This window comes from Canis lupus, chromosome 32 (genome assembly GCF_048164855.1).
Source record: "Canis lupus baileyi chromosome 32, mCanLup2.hap1, whole genome shotgun sequence".
NCBI classification, from domain to species: Eukaryota; Metazoa; Chordata; class Mammalia; order Carnivora; family Canidae; genus Canis; species Canis lupus.
The window spans coordinates 21700090-21727403 of record NC_132869.1 but is presented as its reverse complement, the minus strand read 5'-3'; the positions used below and the strand labels follow the sequence as shown (position 1 = coordinate 21727403).

The 27314-nt window shown below is 40.6% G+C and overlaps 1 protein-coding gene across 8 annotated transcripts in view; it reads left to right on the top strand.

Annotated features, from left to right (window-relative positions):
• ATOSA (atos homolog A) overlaps positions 1 to 27314 on the top strand; it is a 121556-nt gene that overhangs the window by 11020 nt on the left and 83222 nt on the right. For 3 of the 8 annotated variants that reach the window (XR_012022480.1, XM_072808569.1, XM_072808563.1), the window contains exons 1-2: positions 24811 to 25159; positions 25547 to 25663. Coding sequence is in view for 7 of the 8 variants with exons in the window: in XM_072808569.1 (XP_072664670.1) it covers positions 25648 to 25663 (16 nt within the window). In the remaining variant the exon portion in view is untranslated. Of the gene's footprint in view, positions 1 to 24074; positions 24193 to 24232; positions 24397 to 24810; positions 25160 to 25546; positions 25664 to 27314 lie in introns of those variants that run through there. The other 5 variants (XM_072808565.1, XM_072808566.1, XM_072808564.1 and 2 more) reach the window with 5 other exon arrangements.

Genomic DNA, 27314 nt, shown 5'->3' with positions numbered 1-27314 from the left:
AAAATTTAGAAGACTGAAAATATTGAGTCTTTTTAAGGATGTAGATCTCCATATTGCTAATGGAGGGTGCAAAACGACATAAACTCTTTGGAAAATCATTTGTTCGTTAACTAGGGTTAAATGTGCATTTGCTTATGAAACAGCAATTCTATTGTTATTTCTAACAGAAATGAATGCAAATGTTCTATCATTTGTACATTATATTCAAAGCAGCTTTATTCATAATATCCAAATGATGGAACAACCCAAATGTTTATCAACAAATAAATTGTGACACATTTATATCATGGAATACTACCCATCAATTAAAAAAAGAAATAATTGGCTCTAGCAACAAGATGGAGAAATGTCAGATACTGTGTTTATGAAAGCCTGACACAAAACAGTTGTAGTATATAATTCTGTTTATATAAAGTTTAAGAACAAGCAAAAGTAAAAGGTGTTTATGAAAATCAAAATAGTGATTAATGCTTCAGGAAATAGAATGAGAAGCACATAAGAGAATCTCATGGGATACAGGAAATATTCTATAGTTTTATCTCAATGGTGGTTATCTATACATATGTAAAAATTCAAACTATATGCTTAAGATTAGGGACTTTATGCACTTTACTATATGTATTATTACTAAGTATAATAAACTTGGTCAGATCCTCAGAAGCCGTAGTACTTTGGGAAACTCAAACTATGGCATAACCATTTGGCAAATGGTTTTAATATGGTCCCAAACAGTGGACCCAGTGGGAAGAATAAAGTTATTTTGGGGGAGTAAAAGAATGAAAATTGAAGTATTTTGAAAGTAAAAACACACTGCACAAATGCACAGTGTTAGCACAAGCATGTCCAGCCTTGGACCAATGAAAACCTGAGTTAAGCCTGTGTCTCAAGAATCACTGAACACAGTTATAACATTGGCCTCAGTACATTTTTTAAAGTTTATTTTTATTCAAATATAGTTGTTATATAACATTGTATAAGGTGTACAACATGTTGATTTATTTTTTTAAAGATTTTATTTATGTATTCATGAGACATACAGACACATACACACACACACACACACATAGGCGGAGACACAGGCAGAGGGAGAAGCAGGGCTCCATGCAGACAGCCTGATGTGGGACCCGATCCCAGGACTCTAGGATCATGCCCTGAGCTGAAGGCAGATGCTTAACTGCTGAGCCACCAAGGCGTCCCCAACATGTTGATTTTAATATATTTATATATTCCAATATGATTACCACCGAGCACTAGCAAACACCTCTGTCATGTCTATTTCCTATGTTCTCTCTTCTTTATCATGTGTGTCTTCACACCCTTAGCACTTGGGACTGAAGAACATCTTGTTCCTTTCTGCAGGGGATGGAAAAATATCTTTGGAGGAGATCATTTGGCAAGAGAGAGAGGGATTCACAGGGTGCCATCTCTAAGGCCTGACACTCCCACATTCTTGTCATCCCAGATAGGTTCCCCCAATGCAACCTTACCCTACCCTACCCTACCTCCACCTACCTCCACTGGCTTGTAAGGCCCTCAATGTTGCTCTGGTACAGTCTCCTGTCTCCTAATTCGTCTTCTTGCTTTAGATCTCTCCACCCTGATTCCACTGTCCAGCAGCCAGAATGACTTACCCAAAAAGCAGCTCCACTGAAGTGCTTCCCTTTGTCTCAGAATAAAATTCCAAACTGGTGGTAAACAGCCTTATCTCCCCCACAGGCACACTACACAAGTTCTCAGAATGTGATATCAAGTGGAAATGTCCCCAGGTTATGATCACCTGGCTGAGAATTCTAAGGGTGTCTTTTTTTTTTTTTTTATGGTTGATCATTTGTACATTTTTAAAATTTAAATTCAATTTGCCAACATATACTATAACACCCAGTGCTCATCCCATCAAGTGCCTTCCTTAGGACCTGTCTGTCACTCAGTCACCCCATGTCCCCACTCCAAGGGTGTCTTATTCTTGCCCCCTACTGTTGCATCTGAATTTTGGGTTCGAGATTCTGAAGGATACTAGTGATGTCAGCAGCAATTCTGTCATTTTCCTTCCTGCCTTTGTCTCCCCGAATTGTCAGCTCTACAGTTTCTAGATTTCCACACCTCAAGGACATTAAACACTAGACATGGGCCTTCCCCAAACACAGCTTCCTCTTCTGTAGTGTTCAGAATATGTATGGGTGTAGCATCAAGTACTTTATTCTCAACATAGAAATCCTTCAGAATCTAAAGTTTAGATCTTTGGTATGAAATCAGATTAACTACCAGGGGAGGAAGGTAGATACCTATTCTTTTTCCTCCTACTTTTATAGGTATAACACTACAATCTTCTTGGAAGGGCTATATATACGTGCCAAATTAAAACTTGCTCAGAACCAGATTATGTTAAACTAAAAATCTCTCAGAAGAAATAGGGAAGAATGAAAACATGTATTAAAGTCATTGTGTAGGGGCGCCTGGGTGGTTTGGTCAGTTAGGCGTCTGCCATTGGCTCAGGTCATTATCTCAGGGTCCTAGGATCGAGCCCCACATCAGGCTCCCTGCTCATCGGAGAGCCTGCTTCTCTTTCTTCCTCTGCCATTCCCTCTGCTTGTGCTCTCTAACTTTATCTCTCTGTCAAATAAATAAATATAATTTTTAAAAAAGTAAATAAAGTCAGTGTGTAAAATGCCCAAACTTGGATATTTCCTATGCAGCACTAGGTTTGTAAGCCTGTAATACATAATTCACAGTGCAAAGGTTCAAAACGATCATTCAAGACTTAGCTTCAGGGAGTCTCTCACCACTCCTTGACATGAAAAATGTTGTGAGTTTATGTATTTGGGGAGAAAGGGAGTCTAGCTTTTAGATTCTCAAGGGGATCCAGGACCTCTTTAAAAACCAACAAAAATAAGTCTTACAGTGATTAGGCTTATTATTTATACCTAGAAGCAACTACTCTTCATATTTACCCAGAGCACATGCAAAGAAGTGATATCTAGCTGATTGAATGCTATAGACCAAGATGCTTACAATTCCTGAGCACAAAGATAATTGATAATATTGTTGTTTTAGAATTGCTTCTCTCCTTTATTGGGAAGAAAGCAAGACAGACTTTGTGCTTGTTTTACCTGTCCCATGGAAATTATCTCTGGTTCAGTTATTTATTTCTTTTTTATTATTTAATTTTTATTTGTTATTATTTTTAAAGATTTTATATATTTGTTCATGAGAGACACACAGAGAAAGAAGTGGGCTCCATGCAGGGAGCCCGATGTGGGACTCATTCCTCGGATTCCAGAATCACTCCCTAGGCCAAAGTGAGATGCTCAACCACTGAGCCACCCAGGCATTCCTGGTTCAGTTTTTTAATATACTTACCTCAAATAATTATTTCTTTAACAAAAGAAAACTCTAATAAAAGGAAAGATTATCCTTGCTTGTGGTTAGAACATTTAATTGTCATCAAAATATCAGTTCTTTCTATAAATTTAATGTGATCCCAGTAAAATTACTAACAAGGTTTGGGGTTTTTTTCTTCTCCCTGGAGCTAAATAAGTTACTACCAGAATTCATGTAGGAAAATAAGTACACAACAAGAGCTAGAAGGCTTGAAGAGGAAGACCTGTGATGGGATAAGGGGAAGGGACTAGTCCTATTAGATAAGTAAAACATACAAAAAGCTTTTATTCTTAAAACCATGTGCCACTGGAACAGGAATTAAAGTGATCAATGGAATGGGAAATCCAGAATAGTCCTAAGTATGTAAGGAAGTCAAGTATATGATAAAGATGATTTTTCAAATCATGAGGTAAAAAAAATTTTTTTTTTTAATGAGGGTGGGTTGATACCACAATACTACTGGATAGCCCTTTAGAAAAAGATAAATTAGATCCTTTCTTTGCAGAACACACAAGAATAAAGTTTAAATGCACCAGGAATCTAAATGTAAAATGGTCAAACCACAGTAATACTAAAGAAAACATGGGTAAATTTCTCTATATTGTGGGTATAGAAAAAATATTTTTTTTTCAATTTTATTTATTCATGAGAGACACAGAGAGAGGCAGAGGGAAAAGCAGGTTCCCTGCAGGAAGCTCAATGAGGGACTCCATCCCAGGACCCTGGGATGGTGACCTGAGCCAAAGGCAGATGCTCAACCACTGAGCCACCCAGGCACCCCTCCTGTTGTGGTCTTAATTTGCATTTCCCTGATGAGTCCTATAAGGTCCGGTTGGAGTTTGCCTCCTGTTTATTCCCCATGTGCTTATCCTCCTTTTCAAGTTTCTGATCAAGCTTTTTGCCCAAAAACTTGGTTGGCTTTTTCTTATTGATTTGTAGGAGTCTTTTTTTGGTGGTTCGGAATCCTTTGTCAGATATATATATTACAAATATCTTCTAGTGGGGGACTTGCAAGCAGATTTATCTATAAGTAAATGGAATTTCATGATCTTAAGCTGAGGACTATCAGAAGACTGAGGGGAAAATCTTGGCCTATTTCATCATGTTCTCATAAATTAAAGAAGTAAGTCCTGATCTCAGATCAATTTTCTTAAAAGGTATTTTGTTCAATTCAACTAGCCATTTTTATGAAGTATCTGTTAAAGGCTTCTAGAGATTCCAGAGTAATTAAGATGGTCTCTTCCCATGAGGTATTACTGTTGAGCAAGAGAGGCAAGCAAGTCAACCAAGACTGCCATAGAATGTGAAAAGACATGTATAATGTGCATTGGAAATGTGAATGAAGGGAAAACTAATTTGGCCTTGAGAGGAGGCAATACTGGAAAAGGATGAGTTTTGAAGATGTGGCAGGAATTTTCCATGGGTGGGTAGGCCTTGCAGGAAACAGAAACAAGAGCCCCTGGCTGGCTCAGTCAGTAGAATATGTGACTCTTGATGTCAGGGTCCTGAGTTCAAGCCCCATGTTGGGTGTGGAGACTACTTAAAAAAAAAAAAAAAAAAAAGGAAAAGGAAAAGGGACTGTAAGGAGCAAAATGCCCAGAGGAATGAAAAGGCCAAGTGCCAGGAGCAGTGGCGGTTGGGAATACATAGGAATTAAAAGGAATCCAGTCAGGTTGAATTACAAATATTTCTTAATTATGATATTCTATTAGTACATTTTTAAAAGATCTAGCGGAAGACCTAGTAATTATCATAATTTCAAAGTAATGATTATAGATGATGAGGTACATGTTTCAACTGTAATGTGATATGAAAATATCTGTAATTTCTATTAATGACTATCATGAGTTCCTCTAATACTATTGTTTGTTTCTTACATTCATAATCAAAGGAAATGCTCAATTTCAGTCAGATGTTTTAGTGCAAATAGAAATGTACTTTTCTCAATGTCACAGATCTAGTGAAGTCTGGGTATGCATCTCAGACTAAGATCCCTGTGATTAGAAGGACACCCTGAGGATAAGCCAGAGGTAGGACAGTTAGGCCATTTCAGTGGTCCAGATGGGCCTGAATGGAGGCTGAGGTAACAGGCGGAGGGCAGTGGCTCATATTTGGAATCAAATCCAGGTGTGTGTGTTGGAAGCAGGTGGGGAGATGGTTTGGAAAGTGGGAGAAGGGAATGCCTAAGAGGAAACTCCCTCAGGTTCCCAGCTTGGCTAAGAGAGATGATGGCATCCCAAACTACACTAGCTTTTAGCTGGATTGTAGTAATTGTGTACTAACTAGCTAGTGAGGTCTGTTCTTGCCTCACTAAGGTCTAATTTCAACAGAGCAGTCAGTGAACTTTTCAAAGATAAGTAAGATTACATAATGTCTCTGTTCAAAGCCATGCAATGGTCAAAGTCTTCCCAATAGCCCTTAGGGCCCCATGTGACCTGGACCTCCATCTTCTCTCTCATCTCTTACTACTCTCACCCCCATGAACTCCCTGGCCTCCCCCATTTACTATGATGCAGCCAGTTGCTCTTCTCAAGTGTGCAAAAGAATGTTCTTGCCTTGGGCATCTGCACTTACTCTTCCTTCATCTGAGACAGTCTTTCTTTAGACAGCCACACACTAACTTCCTTAACCTTCTTCAAGTTACACCAATGAGATGTATCTGACAACCCTCTTTAAAATAGCCTCTCCTTAGGCACCTGGGTGGCTCAGTTGGTTGAGCATCTGCCTTTGGCTCTGGTCATGATTGGGGGGTCCTGGGATCAAGACCCACATTGGGCTCCCTGCTCAGCCAGGAGCCTGCTTCTCCCTCTCCCTCTGCCCCCTACTTGTGCTAGCTCTATAAATGAATGAATAAGCAAGCAAGCACACAAGCAAGCAAGGCTTCCTCAAGTCTCACTTATTCTGTTCTATTTGTTCCTGCCTTCTGACATACCAGATCACTTACTCTGTTTGTTACCTACCTGTTCTCAGTAGAATAGAAGCCTGTTGCAGACAGGGACCTTTGTTTTGGTTCCTGTTGTGCCAAACCTCTAGAACTGTGATTGGGGCTCAGCAGGTGCTCAGCAAATATTGTTTGAATGAATAGGGGATTATGGTGCATCTCCAGGAAAGGAAGGGCAGGAGAGGAGCAGAAGATTTTAGGGAATGAAGCAGAATGTTATTGATTTAATCAACCTGTGGGTTGTGCTGGTGGATGCAGATAGCTAGGTGGTCTGGAATTCAGGAGAAAGGGTGATTTGTACAGAATTGTAGATTTGAAAGCTGTTTGTGAGAAATACTTGAAGCTGGAGCCCATCCAGAGAGTACCTGTAGACTGATGAAAGAAGAAACTGACATATTTAGGAGGAAAACTAATGTTTAAAAAGTAGTTAAAAAAGAAGTGATTAGTTTTTTTCTTCTTTTTGTTTTTTTGAACTTAAGGGTTTTTTTTTTTTGTTTTGTTTTTAACTATTGTTAGAAGCTTTTTTAAACTTTATTTAAATTCAATTAACATATAGTGTATTCTTAGGTTTAGAGGTAGAAGTGATTCATCAGTCTTATATAACACTCAGTACTCATTATATCACATGCCCTCCTTAATGCCCATCACTCAGTTAGCCCATTCCCCACCCATTTCCCTCCAGCACCCCTCACTTTGTTTCCTATGATTAAGAGCCTCTTAAGGTTTGTCTCCCTCTCTGATTCCATCTTATTTTTTCCTCTCCTCCCCCATGAGCCTCTGTTTTTTTCTTAAATTCCACATATGAGTGAGATGATAATTTTCTCTGATTGACTTATTTTTCTTAGCATAATACCCTCTAGTTCCATCCACGTCATTGCAAATGTCAAGATTTCATTTTCTTTGATGACTGAGTAGTATTCCATTGTACATATATACCACATCTTTATCCATTCATCTGTTGATGGACATCTGAGCTGTTTCCATAGTTTTGTTATTGTGGACATTGCTGCTATAAACATTGGGGTGCAGGTGTCCCAGCATTTCATTACATCTGTATCTTTGGGGTAAATACCCAGTAGTGCAATTGCTGGGTCATAGGGCAGCTCTATTTTCAACTTTTTGAGGAACCTCCATACGGTTTTCCAGAGTGGGTGTAACAGCTTGTATTCCCAGCAACAGTGCAAGAGGGTTCCCCTTTCTCTGCATCCTTGCCAACATCTGTTGTTTCCTGACTTGTTAATTTTAGCCATTCTGACTGGTGTGAGGTGATACCTATTGTGGTTTTGAATTGTATTTCTCTGATGACAAGTGATGTGAGCATTTTTTCATGTCTGTTGGCCATTTGTATGTCTTTGGAGAAATGTCTGTTCATGTCTTCTGCCTGTTTTTTGATTGAATTATTTGTTATTTGGGGTGATGGCTTTTTCTACTCTCCTTTATTTCTTTTGTACACACAGAAATTATTAAATTTAAAAGTGGAAAAATATATGTGTTCAGGGAAACTGGTAAGACAATGGATTTTTCTAATTTTGGCAACCATGCTCCTGTAAAACAGTGGAGTTTTGTGAGTGTTATAATGCTTTGTGTGTGTTATAAATGCTTTGTTTCAGCATTATTCGTGTTTTTGTATTTTCTAGCTGACACAAAGGCACCAGGTCAAATTCTATGAATTCTTGAGTGTCAAAGGAGACAGGGTAATTATCTGCTTTAATTCTAAGCAATCATATATTAAAATGTACTCGGAAGACTAAGTGTGAAGTGCAGGGACTGATGGGAAAAGCTGCAATCTACGTTTGAAGGAAATGTATCAAAATACAAAGTAGTCACATCATATAGTGAGTGCACTTCATTGAGAGAACTCATTTATAGTTGCTGAACAAAAGAAAGGAGTGTTAGGTGTCAGAGAGAAGGAATTAAAGTGTGTTGGCACTGATCTCTGCATTTATCTCAATTACTATCATTTTTCTTTCTTTTTCAGAAAACCTTTACTATTCACAGATTTTTGCCATAGATGAAATCTAGATTTTTTTTTCTTTTGGTAAATTGCATTAATTGTTTCTATTGCATTATATTTGTGGATTAGGTTTTGGGTGCTTTTATTTTTCAATTTTTTTTAAAGATTTTATTTATTCATGAGAGACTCAGAGAGAGAGACAGAGGCAGAGACAGGCTCCTCATAGGGAGCCCAATATGGGACTCAATACCTGGACTCCAGGATCACGCCCTGAGCCAAAGGCAGACATTCAACTGCTGAGCCACCCAGGTGTCCTTCTAAGGCATTTTATTTTTTTTTTTTTTTTTATTTTTTTTAAAAGATTTTATTTATTTATTCATGAGAATACACAGAGAGGAGAGAGAGAGAGAGAGAGAGAGGCAGAGACACAGGCAGAGGGAGAAGCAGGCTCCATGCAGGGAGCCTGACGTGGGACTCGATCCCAGGTCTCCAGGATCATGCCCTGAGCTGCAGGCGACGCTAAACCGCTGAGCCACCGGGGCTGCCCCTCTAAGGCATTTTAATAGGAATGGAATTAAATTTTGTTAAGTGTACTTTTCAACCTCACATAATCATTTGGTTTATGTTTCCTATAAATGGATAGGATGGTGATTTGTATTCATAGACATCATAATGTTGAAGCTGTTCTGTATTCCCACAATAAACTCTTAGTCATGATGTAATAATCCTTTACTATACCACCATGTTCTGTGCTAATACTGTATGTATTTGAGGTTTTTTACTTCCTATGTTCATAAATATGATTTGTTTCTTGTGGGTTTTTGTTTTGTTTTTGATGGAGGGGGAATGCTTTCCATTTGGTTTGTTATCAGGATTATTGTTGGTCTCAGAATGAAATGGGAAGCTTCTTATCTTTATCTTTTTGTTTCCTTTTGTTTTTGCTGTGGGCAGTATGTATAACAAAGAAATCCTCTGTTCTTTGATGGTTTGGTGGAATTCTCATGTCAACTCCTGAAGTCTTCCGGGCCTGATATCTCTCTCTAGGACAGATCTTTGGCTCTTCTATTTCTTAGATGATGATTAAGTCTAGTCTGGTTCTCTACCTACCTGTTCTTGACTCCACTTTATGGTTTATATTTTCCATAAGACAATCCATTTCAGAGTAATTTTCAAATTTGCAAAAAATCATGTGAATAAAATTTTGTCGTAATTTTTTTTAATTTTTTATTTATTTATGATAGTCACACAGAGAGAGAGAGAGGCAGAGAGACATAGGCAGAGGGAGAAGCAGGCTCCATGCACCGGGAGCCCGACGTGGGATTCGATCCCGGGTCTCCAGGATTGCGTCCTGGGCCAAAGGCAGGCGCTAAACCGCTGCGCCACCCAGGGTTCCCAATTTTGTCATAATTAAAACTATCTTCTGTAGCTATAGTTATGTCCTCTTTCTAATTTCTACTTGTTGCTTAAAGAGCTGCAGATATTTAAACTGCAACATATTGAACTGAAGACAAGAAATAATTTCTATAGTGGTCCTCTAGAAATCAGACTTTCTCATACTGCAATTAGAAGTTCAGGTGCTTAGAGCTTTGGGAATCTTGGAAAGAAAAGCCCGATAAAAAATTTGAATGGTAGAATATAAATAAGAGTATCAATCCCTTGATGCTCTGACTAAAACAATAGCTTAGAGAGTCTGAGCAACTTTGAAAAGTTTAACAGTGTTTCTGAAACTCTCTACTCTCACTGGACCATCTTATTTTCACGGGAAACACATTCACTCTTAATTTTAGTTGATCTAAGAATTATAGCATTAAAATTTTTTGTTTGACTATTGAGTTACCAGCAGGATACATCAATGTCAATTCCTTGACATTTCAATTTCACCAAGCGCCAGATTCCATCTTCTCCATTTTTCTTCAATCTGGCTTAATGAATCACCTATATCTTTATTTTCAGCCTTGTTATCTTGGGCAATCCATGCCATTAATTTTCAGTTTATCTTTTCCTGAGGATGAAGAAAAATGGCCTTTTTACATCAGAACTCCCTTTCATTTGTAGGTGGCACTATTGTAAAATGCTGGCATATAGATGTCATCACTTTATTCTTTTCTGTTGACTTCTGCAAGCCTCATCTTGTTACTATGCTTCTGGCTCTACTCAGTGGCCATGTCCTACTTAATAATTTATAGTTCTGTTAATCCTGTTTTCTATCCTTTGCTTTGTTTCCAGATACAGTAAATCTTAGAAAACTCTGAACTAAACTTTGTTCTAAATGTAGGTATTTCTAGATTAATGTGTGAACACATGCCATACCCTTATCAATGTAATATATTTGGAAAACCATGAATATTTAAAGCAAACTATAGATCACAAATTTCTGAGACATACTAAGTTTAGGTTCATCCCTATAATACATATTAAGACCTGAATGGTCTAAGTATTTCAGACTAGACCATAGCACCATACAGGCAGGAGTCATGTCACTCTTATTCACTACTAATTTCCTAATGCTAGTACATGTCTAGCACATATCAGGTAATCAGTACATATTATTAGTTGAATAATGAATTAACATCTGTAGGGAATTGAATTCATTGATGTATCTTGACATTTTCACTCATGATTTGAAAGTAATATAAAATTGCATTAGATGCTTTCAAGTTGTAACTATCAAAGATGTTTGAGTTGTCTTTGTTATAGGGGTTTATTGGAAGGATTCATGGAACCATGAAAATAACAGTAACAAAAAATCTCAGAAAAGCCTCAAAAAAGGGTTCACAGAAAAATGGACCATCATTCCCATTATTTAAGACTGGCAACACCTCCAGCAGCCTACTTGCAGTTCTTGGTTTAAGAGCACTTAATGCTCTTTCAGAACCGGAAGTCTGTTATTCATTTTTCCATTGCTCACCATTAGGGAGGCCTCTGTGTCTGTTCCAGCTGTAAATCTCTATGTCTGAAGCACATCACTACCCTTCTACCACCACCATCATAAAGAGTATGATTAGCTAGTCACTAGCCAATATAATGTATTACTTCTGGGCTGAGTTCTCTAGTGATAAACAACTTCACAGGCCACTTGCCAGCCTAGAGATAGTTGCCTTCAGGTCATGTATTGATCCTTAATTCAATCACTTGTGGCCAGGGGAGTAGGGTTACATGGCAAAAAAAAAAAAAAAAAAAGACTACAGAAGAGACAGGTACCCTAAGTCATCTTGTATGGCCTAGTCTTACAGTACTATTAAAAGCAATAACCAGGGATCCCTGGGTGGCGCAGTGGTTTGGCGCCTGCCTTTGGCCCAGGGCGCGATCCTGGAGATCCGGGATCGAATCCCACGTCGGGCTCCCGGTGCGTGGAGCCTGCTTCTCCCTCTGCCTGTGTCTCTGCCTCTCTCTCTCTCTCTCTCTCTGTGACTATCATAAATAAATAAAGAAAAAAATATTTAAAAAATAAATAAATAAATAAAAGCAATAACCAAGGTCTGTCTTGTATCAATATCTAACCATACAAATGGCCATACTGGTTTTATTTTATTTTAATGCTGCCACATCTTTGCTGTGTGGATTTCATTTGCTAGACAAGCCATCAATTCCTGTCATATTTCCTAGAATCATCACAGTGTATCCTGATGAAGAGACAGAATAAGCCATAATTTACTGAGAGGAAAAATGTCATGTAGAGCACATTGAAGAGAAATTCAATACACAGGCACTTATGAATAAGAGCTGGAGAGGATTTTGTTTTGTTGGGTTTTTTGTTTTGATTTTCATATGTGACATTCCTATAAATCATAAAACATTTCTGAAGTACATTACTCTCAGAAAAACAATTTTGGTGCGATCTCTGCATGTTGGATTTTGCTGGTACACTTCATGAAGTCATGGGTAATGGCCTTTCTGGGATATAGTACAAATGGTGTTGAATTCCCAAAATAGGTGTTCAGGGTAAATCTATCGACTATTCTCAGAATTATGCTACACTGACCTGGTGCAAAGTAGTGATCTGATTCAACGCAACCACACCGTGAAATTCCCAATTGTGAGGTACTTTCTGAATACACAGTGAGTTCAATTGGGCCCAGGCTACCTCTGTCCATTTATAAAGAGTTTTGAAGTTGTTTCCTCTCTTATGGATGACACGATTGCCAAATCAAAAGAGTATTTCTCGGTCCTTACTTTATTTATTTATTTTTTTACTTCTCTGCAACAGCCAACATTGCTGAGTACCTTTCCTTCTTATATGCCATGGTATCTTCATCTACTCCCATGGAGTGGCCACCATTTGTATGCTAATGGTTTCAGAGTAATATGTATCTAGATTAGACCTCATCCCCCAAGCTCCAGAGCAGAATCTTTCTTTAACTTCAGAATGTTTGTCTAGATACAGGTTTTTCAAACTTAGTATGTCTAAAACTCAATACTCTATTCCCTACCCTTATCCCAGCCTTCAGTAGCCAATCTGATGTTTCTTTTGTATTTCCTACTAGTACATGGTGATCTACCAACTATTCCAAGCCAGGTTGGGGTGGAATGGTGGAGGCAAGAATGTTGTCTTCTTTTTTTGCCTATAGACAATTACCCAATTTCTATCCTTTCTGCCTCCTAAATCTCTCTCCAGTGTATCTTCATTACTCCATTCCCACTGTTATTGCCTTGGTTGAGGTCTGCATATTCTTGGGGTTGGCCCATTGAGATAGCTTTCTTGCTACCACCTCTCCCACCATCCTTTTTCCATCACCATCTTCCACTTTGTTGCAGAAGCCAATTGTTTCTGAAATAATGTAATTATTTATTAAAATTTTTTAGAGTTTTCCACATGATAAAATCCAAATTCACTGCTAGGACTGTATTGGTTTGCTATTGCTGCAATAATGTGGTATAACAAACATCTCCAAAACATGCTGACATAAAATAAAATTTACAGTAATGGACATATGAGTTGGCTGTGGTGGTTCTACTAATCAAAGCTGAATTGATCTGTGGGTCAGGAAAGGTGGTTAGTTCTTTCCACTTGTCTCTCGTCCTCCGGGGATCACCATGTTAGCCCTAGCAAGTGTTTTTTATGTTAATGGCAGAGGTACAGGAGAGCAAACAGCCAAGTTCTCTTAAGGTCTAGCTCAAAACTATCACTTTAGTCTCATTCACTTCTTCACAGCAAGTCGTGTGACTGAGCCAGGAGCTGAGAAATTTATTCTGACTTATTATTGAGAGAGACTGCCCTTTTTTTGAGAGAGAGACTGCACTTTTATGGGAAAAGCAGGGAGATTGGGGTTGTGGTGGAGGATGAAGAATTGGGGCCGATGGCAAAAGACAAACAAACAAAGGCCTTTGTCTAATGCTGTACCTATCATTTACATTTAACTTCCTTAAATCTGACTTTCTCTATATTTTTAAGAGATTTTATTTATTTATTTGATGGAGAGATAGAGCCAGAGAGCACAAGCAAGGGGAAAGGGAGAGGGAGAAGCAGATTCCCCACTGAGCTGGGAGCCTGAGGCAGGGCTCAATCCCAGGCCCCTGAAATCATGGCCCAAAGATAGATGCTTAACCAATTGAGCCACCAGGAGCCCCTAAATCTGACTTTCTAATATGGCATCTTGAACAAAGTATGTTCTATCATGCTTCAGCAACAAGCTGTTTCATCTGTTAGGAACAACTTCCCCATCGCCATCCCACCCAATTTCGCCTGTCCAGTGAGCTCCTCTTCATCCTCCAAAACATAGCTAATATGTTCGCCTTTCCTTCTTTAGTAACTCCTTGTCCTAGAGAGAAGAGACTTTTCCTTTTTGGGCTATTTCCCTTCTGCATGAAATTTTTTTTTCTTGTAATAAAACTAAGTTGTAGTTATTTATTTACATGTGTAACTCCTTTTTAGATTAATAAAATTATTTGATGGTAAGTACTAGCTTTTCTGGCCTTTGTCTCTCTTGGGCTCAGCAATGTATTTGGCATACAAAGCTCAACGAGCGCTGAATTGAATTAGACTTATGTTAGACAGAAATGACATTTTGGAAATAAAGACCAATTACACTGAGTTGCAAGTACAGAATTTTGCCTGTGCAATTTAGAATAAAGAGGCAGCTAATGTTCCCTTCTCTCTGAAGCATGGCAGTATGAAATTATTGAGATATACATAACAGTCAAATAAAGGAATCACTTCTGGAACTCTCTTTATGCTTGTAAAAGAAAAAGAAAACTAGTAGAATTCTCTTAGTGCTGAACTGAGCTTTTGGGTTCCAACAGAAGCAATGGAAGTTTGATTTATTAAAAATACATAACAGATTACTCTATCATGCTCTATCCAGTATCTGTGAAGACTTTAGTTTCAGTTATGTGTTTTACCATTTGTAAAAAGGAGTTGGGATTTTCTGCATTATTTTTGTGCAGTCTTACAACCTTTTGTTTCTGAAAAACCTAAGATGATAATACAACCTAAGAAAAGATTTTTTCTTACAAACTTTTTTGAAGGATAACACTCTGCTTCCAAATTTTATTTCTTGAAATACCTGATCATTTAGTTTACCAGGCACATTTTGAAATGGAGATTATTGCTATTCTTTACATCTACTTTTCAAGTCAAATAGTATGGATCCTTTTTTTTTTTTAACCATGAAAATGAATATAGTAGAATTCTCCTTAGAATGCAATAAACCGGGTGGTGGTGGGGCAGCTGGGTGGCTTAGTCGGTTGGGCGGCTGCCTCTTGGTTTCGGCTGGGGGCATGACCCTAGGGTGGGTGGGACGGAGCCCCATGTCAGGCTCTGCATTCAGGGGTCTGCTTGAGGATTCTCTCCCTCTGTTTCTCCTCCCACTCTCTCTTTCTCTCTAATAAATCTAAAAAAAAAAAAATGCAATGAACTAATATATTCTGATGAATAGATGTAAAGAATCTGTAATTTGCTTTATAGTAGACTTAATGGCTCGACCAGCTCATGGAGAGTTTAACTGTTTAGTCAAGTTCACCCATTACTACTTCTCAAAATAGCTTACACTGTTTGGGATAAAGTAGGTAGCTCTGAGCGTGATCCTTTAACAGGCTTGATGAAAATTACTAAATCAAATGTGTGCACTCTCATTAGGATGTGTGGAACTTTTGATGGGACCAGAGCAAGCGGCAAGTTCCCTTATCTGAAAATTCGCTGCTCAAAGGCCCCACTTGGTTGAGAATAGAGGATTTTCAAATGTCTTTTGTGTTGTTGTTATTGCTAAGCCCCCAAATTCTATTTTTTTAAAAGATTTTATTTATTCATGAGAGACACACAGAGAGAGAAGAGGCGGAGACACAAGCAGAGGGAGAAGCAGACTTCTCACAGGAAGCCCAATGTGGGACTCGATCCCCAGACCCCAGGATCGTGCCCTGAGCTGCTAAAGGCAGACGCTCAACCGCTGAGCCACCCAGTAGTCCCTAAGCCACCAAATTCTAAAGCAGTCCTAATAGAAATATTATGTGAGCTATATATGTAACTTCACATTGTTAAAATATCTAAATATGATCGTATTTAAAACATGATCATTTCAATATGTAATCAGTCTTTCCTTCTTTCTTTTTTTCTTTCTGGTTAAGATTTTTATTTATTCGGAGAGAAAGCGGCAGGGGTGGGGGAAAGGCAGAAACAGAGGGAGAAGCAGGTTCCCCTGGGAGCTTGGAGCCCAATGCAGGACTTGATCCCAGGAGCTGAAGGTAGATGCTTAACCAATTGAGCCACCCAGGAGCCCCTGTAATCAGTACTTTTAAAAGTATTAATAGAGATGTGTGGGTTTTTTTAAAAAAAATATTTATTTATTCATGAGAGAGAGGCAGAGACATAGGCACAGGGAGAAGCAGGCTCTTGGAAGGGAGTCCATCCTAGGACTCTGGGATCACACTCTGAGCCAAAGGCAGATGCTCAACCACTGAGCCATGCAGGCGACCTGGTTTATATTTTTTACTACTAAGTCTTTGATATCTGGTGTTATACTTACAGCACATTTCTATTTGTGTGCTACATTTTCATTAGAAATAGTTGATCTATAAATTTCCTTAAATTTGCAGTTGGAAAAAGTAGATTCACATACTCAAGTTGTTCCAACCATGCTTCATTTTCTAATAATGAAACCAAGAACCTATCATTAAATTAATTAATTAAAATTAAAAATTCAGTTTCTCAGTTTCACCAGCCACACTTCATTTGCTCAGTAGACACATGGGACTAGTGGCTACTGACTGGCTGGAGCAGTTCTGGAGAACAGTGATGGCTTCAGGTATTCTTCAGTAATTACTTGAATCTTTGTGCTGAGTCTGGTACGGCTCAACGTAAGAACTACAAAGGAACTTGAGTTCATAGTTCATCTTTGCCCTTTAAAAAGATAAAGTGAATATGTGGTTTTAAGATCATAAATATGGGGGCAGCCCCAGTGGCTCAGCGGTTTAAGCGCCGCCTTCAGTCCACAGCGTGATCCTGCAGACCCGGGATCGAGTCCCACGTCGGGCTCCCTACATGGAGCCTGCTTCTCCCTCTGCCTGTGTCTCTGCCTCTCTCTCTGTGTCTCTCATGAATAAATAAATAAAATCTTTAAAAAAAAATATCATAAATATGTATTCAGACAAAAGACCAAGTGTGGCTCTAGAACACATGGTAAGGTAAGACTTTGGGCTCTAAAAGTCCAGAAAGGTTTAGGTTTCGGGAGGGAATCAATGCTGGGGGACATGGAAAAAGCCCAGAGGCAGGAAAGTACAGGGTCTGAGTGGAAAACCAAACTAAATGGGACCAATATGAGGTAGTGATTAAGAACTTATGCACCTAGACCACTCTCTTTCACCATACACAAAGATAAACTCAAAATGGATGAAAGATCTAAATGTGAGACAAGATTCCATCAAAGTCCTAGAGCAGAACACAGGCAACACCCTTTTTGAACTCGGCCACAGTAACTTCTTGCAAGATACATCCACGAAGGCAAAAGAAACAAAAGCAAAAATGAACTATTGGGACTTCATCAAGATAAGAAGCTTTTGCACAGCAAAGGATACAGTCAACAAAACTAAAAGACAACCTACAGAATGGGAGAAGATATTTGCAAATGACATATCAGATAAAGGGCTAGTTTCCAAGATCTATAAAGAACTTATTAAACTCAACACCAAAGAAACAAACAATCCAATCATGAAATGGGCAAAAGACATGAACAGAAATCTCACAGAGGAAGACATAGACATGGCCAACATGCACATGAGAAAATGCTCCGCATCACTTGCCATCAGGGAAATACAAATCAAAACCTCAATGAGATACCACCTCACACCAGTGAGAATGGGGAAAATTTACAAGGCAGGAAACCACAAATGTTGGAGAGGATGCGGAGAAAGGGGAACCCTCTTACACTGTTGGTGGGAATGTGAACTGGTGCAGCCACTCTGGAAAACTGTGTGGAGGTTCCTCGAAGAGTTAAAAATAAACCTGCCCTACGACCCAGCAATTGCACTGCTGGGGATTTACCCCAAAGATACAAATGCAATGAAACGCCAGGACACCTGCACCCCGATGTTTATAGCAGCAATGTCCACAATAGCCAAACTGTGGAAGGAGCCTCGGTGTCCATCGAAAGATGAATGGATAAAGAAGCTGTGGTCTATGTATACAATGGAATATTCCTCAGCCATTAGAAACGACAAATACCCACCATTTGCTTTGACGTGTATGGAACTGGAGGGTATTATGCTGAGTGAAGTAAGTCAATCAGAGAAGGACAAACATTGTATGTTCTCATTCATTTGGGGAATATAAAAAATAGTGAAAGGGAATAAAGGGGAAAGGAGAAAAAATGAGTGGGAAATATCAGAAAGGGAGACAGAACATAAAGACTGCTAACTCTGGGAAACGAACTAGGGGTGGTGGAAGGGGAGGAGGGGAGGGGTGAATGGATGACGGGCACTGAGGGGGGCACTTGACGGGATGAGCACTGGGTGTTATTCTGTATGTTGGTAAATTGAACACCAATAAAAAATAAATTTATAAAACAAAACAAAACAAAAAAAAAACTTATGCACCAAAGTCATGCTTTTTTTTTTTTTTTTTTAAGATTCTATTTATTTATTAATGAGAGACAGAGAGAGAGAGAGAGAGAGAGAGGCAGAGGCATAGGCAGAGGGAGAAGCAGGCTCCATGCAGGGAACCCGATGTGGGACTCGATCCTGGCATTTTGGGATCACTCTCTGAGCCAAAGGCTCAATTGCTGAGCCACCCAGGTATCCCCAAAGTCATGCTTCTTGAGTGTGAATCCTGGTCTGACACTTCCTAATTGCTTGACCTTGGGCAGGTCATTTAACTTCTTTTTTTTTATTTTTTTTTTAATTATTTTACTTATTTATTTTTGAGAGAGACCATGAGCAGGGGGAGGGGCAGAAGGAGAAGCGACTTCCCGCTGAGCCAGGAGCCAAAGGTGGTACTAGATCCCAGGACCCTGGGATCATGACCACACCCGAAGGCAGACGCTTAACCGAATTGAGCCACCCAGATGCCTCCTTTCTGTTCATTTAATTATAAAATAGGGATAATAATACTTCACAGGGATGTTGTGAGGATTAAACAAATTAATCTCAATACAGTTATTCAGAATAATACTTACCACTTAAGTATTCAAGAAATATTAGCTACTGTTATTAACTGTGTGGCTATTTGCTTGCTTTTGGAGTTTATATATAATAAAACAACCAGAACCATTCTATTTGGAACTTGTATCTCAAAGCAGTGAGCCCAAGTTTATATAAACTAATTTACAATCTAAATGTACAACCATTTTCAATGTTTCTGAGCCCTCGTTTTCCCCATTTGAAAAATTTGGAATAATTTAATCTATTTCATAATGTTATAGACATTAAGTGAGCCCATCAAGGAAGCAGACTTCTTCTACTTACTAACAGTAGCCTTAGGAAAGTTACCCCTCTAAGCCTCAATTTCCTAATCCACAAGATAAGAAGGTGGTATCAGGATCAAATGTATAATATGTGTGAAGTGCTGAGCACAGTTACTGCTACAGAAATGAACAATTATTAACTTTTGTGAAGGTTTAAATCTTGATGACTCAGAGACCTCTAGCAACTCAGCATATCTGATTAAGGGTTTCCATGGCTGGAAGTTTAGAGGCTTTTGTATTTCTAAGTACTATAGTCACTTCGCAGACAGGAACCAGAAAGAATCACTTTTCATTTCCTTATACCTGTGGTTATAGAAGGTAGACAAACAGGAGCCTAAAAAAAAAAAAAAAAGACCAGCCAATCAATTTAAGGGAAGGTGGAAGATTGTTTCTAGTAAACAGTATCTACCTTAGCAACAGCTCCAATCTTTCTCCCTTAGAAACAAATGAACTGTAATGAATTTAATGAACCATTGGAAACAAGTTAGCTTTGGAAAAGATAGCTTGCCTTTCCTCTTGTTGCTTCAAGAACTAAAAGTACACAAATTCTTCATTTTTTTTTTACTCACTATGCAAGACTAGCTTTATCGCCACATTTTAATTAATTCTACCGTTCTTTATTTTCACAAAACTTGATGATGAAATAGATTTACCAATCATCATATTTAAAATAGTGTATTTTCATTTGATGATTCTCAATTACTTATTCATGATCATCCTTTAGCTGAAAGAACACAAAGTTGTTCTTTTGTGGTACTTGAGCAATTTCTTTCACATTTGCAACTGATTTACTGTGGTTTTTACGGAATTAAAGATTCCCATGGGGAAAAAAAAAAAAAAAGATTCCCATGTTGGGGCACCTGGGTGGCTCAGTGATTGTTTGCCTTTGGTTCAGGTCACTATCCCAGAGCCCTTGGATTGAGTCCCTCATCAGGCTCCCTGTGAGGTGCCTGCTTCTCCCTCTGCCTATGTCTCTGCCTCTGTATGTCTCTCATGAATAAAATAATAAAATAAATAAAATAAAATAAAATAAAATAAAAAAAGATTTCCATGTTTAGGTGACCATTCAGAACCTGGAACTTTAGAAAACTTGCAATATCAGCAATACAATTTACAGGCCAAGAAAAAAGTATGGCAATAGTCTTTGCTAGAGTTCTGTATTAGTTTCCTAAGGCTCAAGTAACAAAAATACAGTAAACTTGAGGGGCTTAAGACAACTGAAATTTATTCCCTTATAGTTCTGAAAGTGAAAAGGGTGAAATCAAGGCATTGGCAGAGCCACGCTCTCCATGAAGTCTCTGGGGGAGGGAGGGCAGATCCTTACTTGCCTCTAACTAGATTCTGGTAGCTCCTGGCAATCTTTTATATTCTTTTGGCTTGCAGCTGCATCATTCCAGTCTCTGTCACACGGCCCTCTTCCCTGTGTCTCCTCTGTCTTCAAATTGCTCTCACTTTATAAAGAAACTAGAAGTTGGATTTAGGGGCCCACTTCAATACAGCATGACTTTATGTTAACTATATCTCCAAAGACCCCATTTCCAAATAAGGTCATATTCACAAGTACAGGAATTAGGAATTCAACATAATATTCTGGGGGGCACAGTTAACCCACAACACGTTCCTACTATTAAGAGACTTCAGCCCAAGGACAGTGAAAACGTATCCTTCACATACAAAGTCAGTGCTACTCACTGATTTCCCAACTCTCTAGCTTTGACCCAGTAAGGAGAAAATGCCAATTAGTATTAGGGGTATAGTTTACAGACAGGTACAAGAAAACTTTATTGGTCAATATAAAGTTTGACATGTATTGAACTCCTACTCTGTGCCAGGTCCTTTGCTTGGTGCTAGACATAACAGAAGAAAAAGGTACCCATCTCTGCTTGGTGGACCTCACTTTGGTAGCTGGACTTGTTCCATGACCTTGGTAATAGTAACAGCCTTGTATTAATAAAGTGAGCAAACCAGTTATCGTCAACACCTCAGCCAGTAAAAGAACTTAGAAAGACCTCCATTAAATACACAGTTTTGTTATATGCTGCCTATTTCATTTTTTTAAAGGTTTTATTTATTTATTTATGAGACAGAGAGAGAGAGAGAGAGAGAGAAGCAAGCTCCATGCAGGGAGCCTGACATGAGACTCGATCCAATCCGGGGTCTCCAGGATCACACCCTGGGCCTCCAGGATCACACCCTGGGCTGAAGGCGGCGCTAAACCGCTGAGCCACCTGGGCTGCCCCCTATGCTGCCTATTTCAACAGAACCTGTAAAAGTTGAGGAGATTATGTCCTTGCTGAAGATGAATTAACTTTTTTGAAGTTAATTATAAGTCTTCTAACGCTAGGGGAAAGCAAAATGGAGAGCAAATCAGACGGAAAGAGGGTAAGGTTCCTGTCAACTGTTTTGACTTCCTTGCTTCACCGACCCTTAACCTCTCACCAAGTAGGAACCATTGATGTTTGCTTTGCTTGGGTGCCCCCAAAGTGCAAACACATTTATCACTAACACTTAAAGAGTTGCCATTGTGGAAAGGTCCTTATTTCCAACCCACTCTGGATATGTTTTATACAATTATAGAATTGCTTTAGAATTAGAAAGAAATTACCTTTTGTTAGAGTCAAAACACTTCTTTTTCATAGGCGAAAAATGTGACTTGACCCAAGCTGTGCAAACATAGTAGTCAGTACTTCAAGCTCCATAAGAGAAGTGACCTTGTTTTTCATCACCTTATATTGAGACTAGCATGTAGGGATGCTTGGGTGGCTCAGTGGTTGAGTGTCTGCCTTTGGGTCAGGGCATGGGGGTCTGGGGATGGAGTCCTGCATCGGGATCCCCACAGGTAGCCTGCTTCTCCCTCTGCCTATGTCTCTGCCTGTCTCTCTGTGTCTCTCCTGAATAAATAAAATCTTTGAAAAAAGAAAAAGGAGAGACTAGCATGTGCCTAGCAAATAGTGAGTGCTCAGTAAGTGTGTTCTAAGTGAATGAAACAATTGGAATAATGATTTGCCCTAATGATCTCCAATTTTTAAACAGATTCAAGATTCCTAATAAAAAGCTTCAAGTTAGTCTAACAAATGTTCAGACATCATCATTTATCCATGTGCTATAGAAACTTAATTATTTAAAATGATTATTCTTTGTGCTCCATATTATCCAATATTCTCAGCTTCTACTCTCAACATTTTTCTGGTCTTTATACTTTTTGCAAATTAGGCAGAGGAAGAGGAGCTAAATCACAGATCTAGCTCCCAGATCTGTTCACCCACTAAGCCTTTTACAATAGCTGTTATCTGGTCTCAGCTGTTGTGCTAAATTTAGGATTTTGGATTATCTGGAAGTGTTCTTTCTGTCTCCCATTACCAAGGTTAATTGAGAAGTGACTGTAGAACAAGTAAAATTTCATAAAGGAAACTACATAATCCAGTATTCAATAATATCTAAGTCAGATCCACTGGGAGTTAATATTTGTGGCCATTACATAGATTATGGAACTGTTGCCATTTGACAGAAGTTTTATCTTCATGATACCAGAACATTTCCCTGAAAATGAAATGTTACCCTCCTGAATGGTCTGCCCTGTTTGGGTTAGATACAATCTTAAAATTAATCACTGCAGTTGTCCATGTAATTTTACCATACATATCAAAACATTTAGAAAACTAGTATTTTTCATCATTGAAATTTCATGTTTAAAAAAAAAAAAGAAATTTCATGTTTTTGATAGGAGGCAAAAAAATTTTGCAATTTCCAATCCTTTACTTACAAAAAAACTTCTCTGATGTAAAAGTAATACTGTAAGATTTTGGGAACTATGGAATAGTACAAAGACTTAAGTAAATCATCTTTAAACCTATGCTAATACTTTCCTGTTTTGATTCTTGCATGCAAAATCATTTCTAAAAAAAAAAACAACCCCACTTTTTCAGATGAAACCAAAGAGCCTTGCAAATTTTGTACTTCTCTGTCTCTGTTTTAAGCTCACAACCCCCCTCTGTACTGTCTCTAAACTGGGTAGCTAATAGCTTCAGCCCTCGTTAAGACTGCCTTTTTTTTTTTCCTTTTTTTTTTTTTTTTAATTACAGCAGATCCTTGTCATCTGTTTAAGTGATGACACGAATCACAACACGAAATGTCATCATGTCACATTGTTATAGGACAACAAAATTACAGCTCCTCAACAATAACACGGTGTCAAAAGTGTCCTCCTGCCATGAGTCAGTGTTTCAGACGTTATAAAAGTTATTTTTAGCCCAGCGAGTACCTCGGGAGCTTGGGTTCCGAATCCTACTAAAATCTCTAGTGATTTTGGGGGAAATGTAGGGTGACAGGGGCTTCTTGTTCTTTGCCTCGTCACTCGCTGACGCATGGCTGCCCACTCCCCTGTCTCGGCCACCTCAGACCCGGGTTCCACCATGTGCTGCAATCCACTTGGGCTCGGCCGCAGCCCGGAGCCAACGTCCCGTGGAGGAGGAGGGAGGAGGGAGGAGGGAGGAGGGGGAGGAGGGAGGAGGGGGAGGAGGGAGGAGGAGGAGGAGGGACGAGGAAGGAGGGAGGAGGGGGAGGAGGGAGGAGGGGGAGGAGGGAGGAGGGAGGAGGAGGGAGGAGGAGGGAGGAGGAGGGAGGAGGGAGGAGGGAGGAGGAGGGAGGAGGAGGGAGGAGGGAGGAGGAGAAGGGAGGAGGAGGAGGAGGAGACTATAATTATCCTCCCCGGCTGGAGCAGGCCCTGGATGACATCTCCCCAGTTACCCGGTGCTCTAATAGCGCAGCGCCGATTCCCGGTTCCAGTCGCGCCGCAGCGGGCTCCCAGGGCGGGCAGGGCCCGGAGCACGGTCGCCGCGCCCGCAGCGTCCCTGGCCTCCCGAGCCTCCGGGGCTCCGCGGGCCCCCCCCGCCGCGCCCCCGCCGCGCCCCCGCCGCCGCCCGCACCTGCACCGAGAGCCCGGCCCGGGGCTAGGGCCCTGCGGCGCGCGGGCTGTTACCATAACAACCGGGCGCCCGCCGCGGAGGCCGCCGGGGAGGAAGTGACGCGCGGTGGGTCGGCTGTTGTTGGGACACGTGACCCGGGCAGTGTTTTGACAGGGCAAACAGCGGAGAAAGAGCTGGGCGAGCGAGGGGGACCGGGAGCTGGGGCGCCAGAGCTAGAGACAGCGGGCGGGCGAGGAGCTGGCCGAGGCGCGGGGCAAGCGGGCCGGCCGGGGCGACGGGCGGGCGAAGCCCGGGGGCCGCGGGGCTCGGGTGCGAGTCGGGCAGGGGGGCGGGCTGGGCGCTGGGAGCGGAGCGGAGCGAGGCGGCGGCCGAGGCGGGGGTGGATGGCCGCGGGGGCTGGTGCCCTCGGGCCCCCGTGGTCCTCTGAGGCAGCCCGGGGGGCCGCTGCGCGCCACGCTCCGCTCTCGCCGGCCCTGCGCCTCTCGGAGCCTCGGGTCTGCGGCGGGGGTGTGATGTGAGCCGCCGGGCGAGCGGCGGAGGGAAGTGCCAAGAGGAGGAGGCTTGGGGACGGGAGACGGGAGCGAGTTAGTCAGCAGAGGTCGGCGGAGGGAGCCATGAAAACAACTCTCCGGCGGGGAGCGGGGCCGGCGCTGAGCTCGGGGCGGCGGAGCTGAAGGAAATCCGGGGCCCCGGGGGGACGGCGGGGGCCGCGGGGGGCGGGCTGCGCGGGGCAGGGGCTGAGCTCCGGCCTGGCCGCGCCGGGCTGGGCGCTTGGCGGGGGGCCCCCGGGACAGCCCGGTAGAGTTCGTTTGGGGCTGGGGGCTGGGCGCGAGGAGATGACTCGCGTTTCCTTCTGACCCTTTTATTGTGTAAACTCGGCCGCGGCGGCGGCAGGAAGGCTAGCCCGAGGGTGATCGCGCAGGTGAGGCCCCGCGGGGCGGGCGGAGCTCCCGGCGCGGCGCCGGGGTCCTGAAGAGCTTCGTGCGCCCGCGCACCCGGACCGAGGATCTCCGTACCGGCCACTGCGGAGGGGCCACTGTTCCCAGCGGTGGTTTTTTTTTTTTACAAAGGGGTTAGTTAGCTTGTGTTGTTTGAACCTTCCCCCCCCCCCCCCCCACCTCCTCCTCCCCTCCGCTTGCCTGTACCTCCAGGTTATAAATAGACCTTTCTTTGGTTCGGAGACTCTGTGTCAAGGAAGGACACTTTGGCCTGGAGAGCGCTCGGGCGGGGAAGAGGGTTGCTCGGTCCCGGGGAGATGGGGGAGGCGGTGCACAGAGTTTTGCCTTTTTTTTTTTTCCTCTCTCTCTCTCTCTCTCTTTTTTTTTTTTTTGTTTTTTAGAGCTGCCGATGGTGCTGTCACCGCAGTTAGTGCCAGGAAGAGGCCTGTTAACAGGAGGTTTACTTGCAAGGTCCGGGTGTCAGAGCGGGACTCGATTAATTTTATTTTGGTCTCTTTTAGCGTTTTGAAAACGGAGCAGTAGCCGCAGCATCAGCGGCAAGCCTGTTGAAAGAACCCACAAGTGTATTTCACAGCACCCTGGGTGGAAATTGAATGTGAAAATGAAGCCAGACCGAGGTAAATGACTTCCTTAAGCAGGATTTTTTTTTTTTTTTTTTTTTCCCTGTGCCCCATTTTAGAAGTGTTAACCTAATTCTGGGGCAGGATCAATTCTTTGCCTATTACATATGACTACTTGTTTCTGTTACAGGTTCCAGCTGGTGAGATAGACAAGGGCGCACCGAAGGAGAGTTAGGGTCTAGATGGGAGGATTTATTCTTCAAAAATGTTTGTAAACTAGTAGTTTCAAGAGATACTCTAGTGTAACTCAAAATGAGGTGATCAGGAACAGCATTTGTATCTTTTGCCACAGTAGTTGACATCATTTGAGATTTACCTTACTTATTTTTAGATAAAGTCAATCTAACCGCAGCTAGAGTTTACAGACTTTTTCAACTTGAGATTTCGAACTTGATAAATCTAGAAAATTGAAGACAGAGTTGACATATGTTATTATGATTATTGCCTTTTTTTTTAAGCTGCTTTAGGCAGACCAAAAGTTTGCAAAGTACTTCAGGGCCTTATGTAAATATCAGTATAAGTAAGTGTGCCATTTCCTTTCCAAACTTGTATTTTCAGGATTTATGGGAATAATGTGTACTCTGTGTTTTGCAAGGACTTCAAAGGAATAAAGACTAATTTATCAACCTTCCTTTGATTAGTGGCAAGGACCAAGTTTAGAAGATTATTAAGATAGAAGTAGTTAGGCGTGAAGGCTTTTCAGTCAGATGGAGGTTTGATTCCAAGGAACATTATTAGAAGAGGATTATTGTATTTGGTAGAGAGCTCGACTAAATGACAGAGTTGAGGCTTTAGGATTGGAAATGTTAATTTATCCTCCTATGAATTAAAGGCTCTTTTTAAAAAAGATGTAATAAACTGGTTAATATTTCCATACTTTTTAAAAAGTGTATTAAAAGACAAATTTTCTTCTCTAGTTAAAATACGTCTTTGGTAATACATTTAAATGGCACTAGAAAGAAGTGGAGAAAGCCATACTTCCTTCTTAAGTTAATGGTTTAAATTAGTTTTAAGTGTTTGGCTGTTTCTTAAAATCGGCTACATATGCATGAAATACTATCAAGTGTAATGTTACTAAGGAGGTTGCTTGTGTAAAATGCCAAGTTGAGACTTTGAGATTACATCAGTGACTTTGGAAAAATGGCCCCAAGATCAGTAAATTGCATGTCAGAATAAACAAGCAAATAAATCAAAGTTGCTATTTGTTTTGGGTTTTTTGTTGTTAAAATTTGCTTTAAGGTTGTAAGCAGCTTAAAAAATAATATTTGTACACGTCTCTATTTTAGCCAAAACTAGTACCAAACACAATAAAACATATATATGTTATATTTACACATACATAAATAGTGATTACTAAGGAAAATAAATACATTTATTCATGAAGACTCATAAGGAAGTGACTTTTTTCTCCTTAAAATTATAGCTTTCTTTAGCATTATGATGTAAAAATGATGGAATTGCAAGTTTGGTATTAAGACTATATTTCATAATAATAATATGGGTTTTTAGGCCCGTAGCCTTTAAGTAATATTTTTTACTTTGCAAAATAGCATAGGTAAACAGAAATGAACTTTTCACAAAACATATTTAACTCTTATTATGTGAGTGTGGTCTTGTTCTGTTTTCTGTTTTAAATTTTGCTATCACA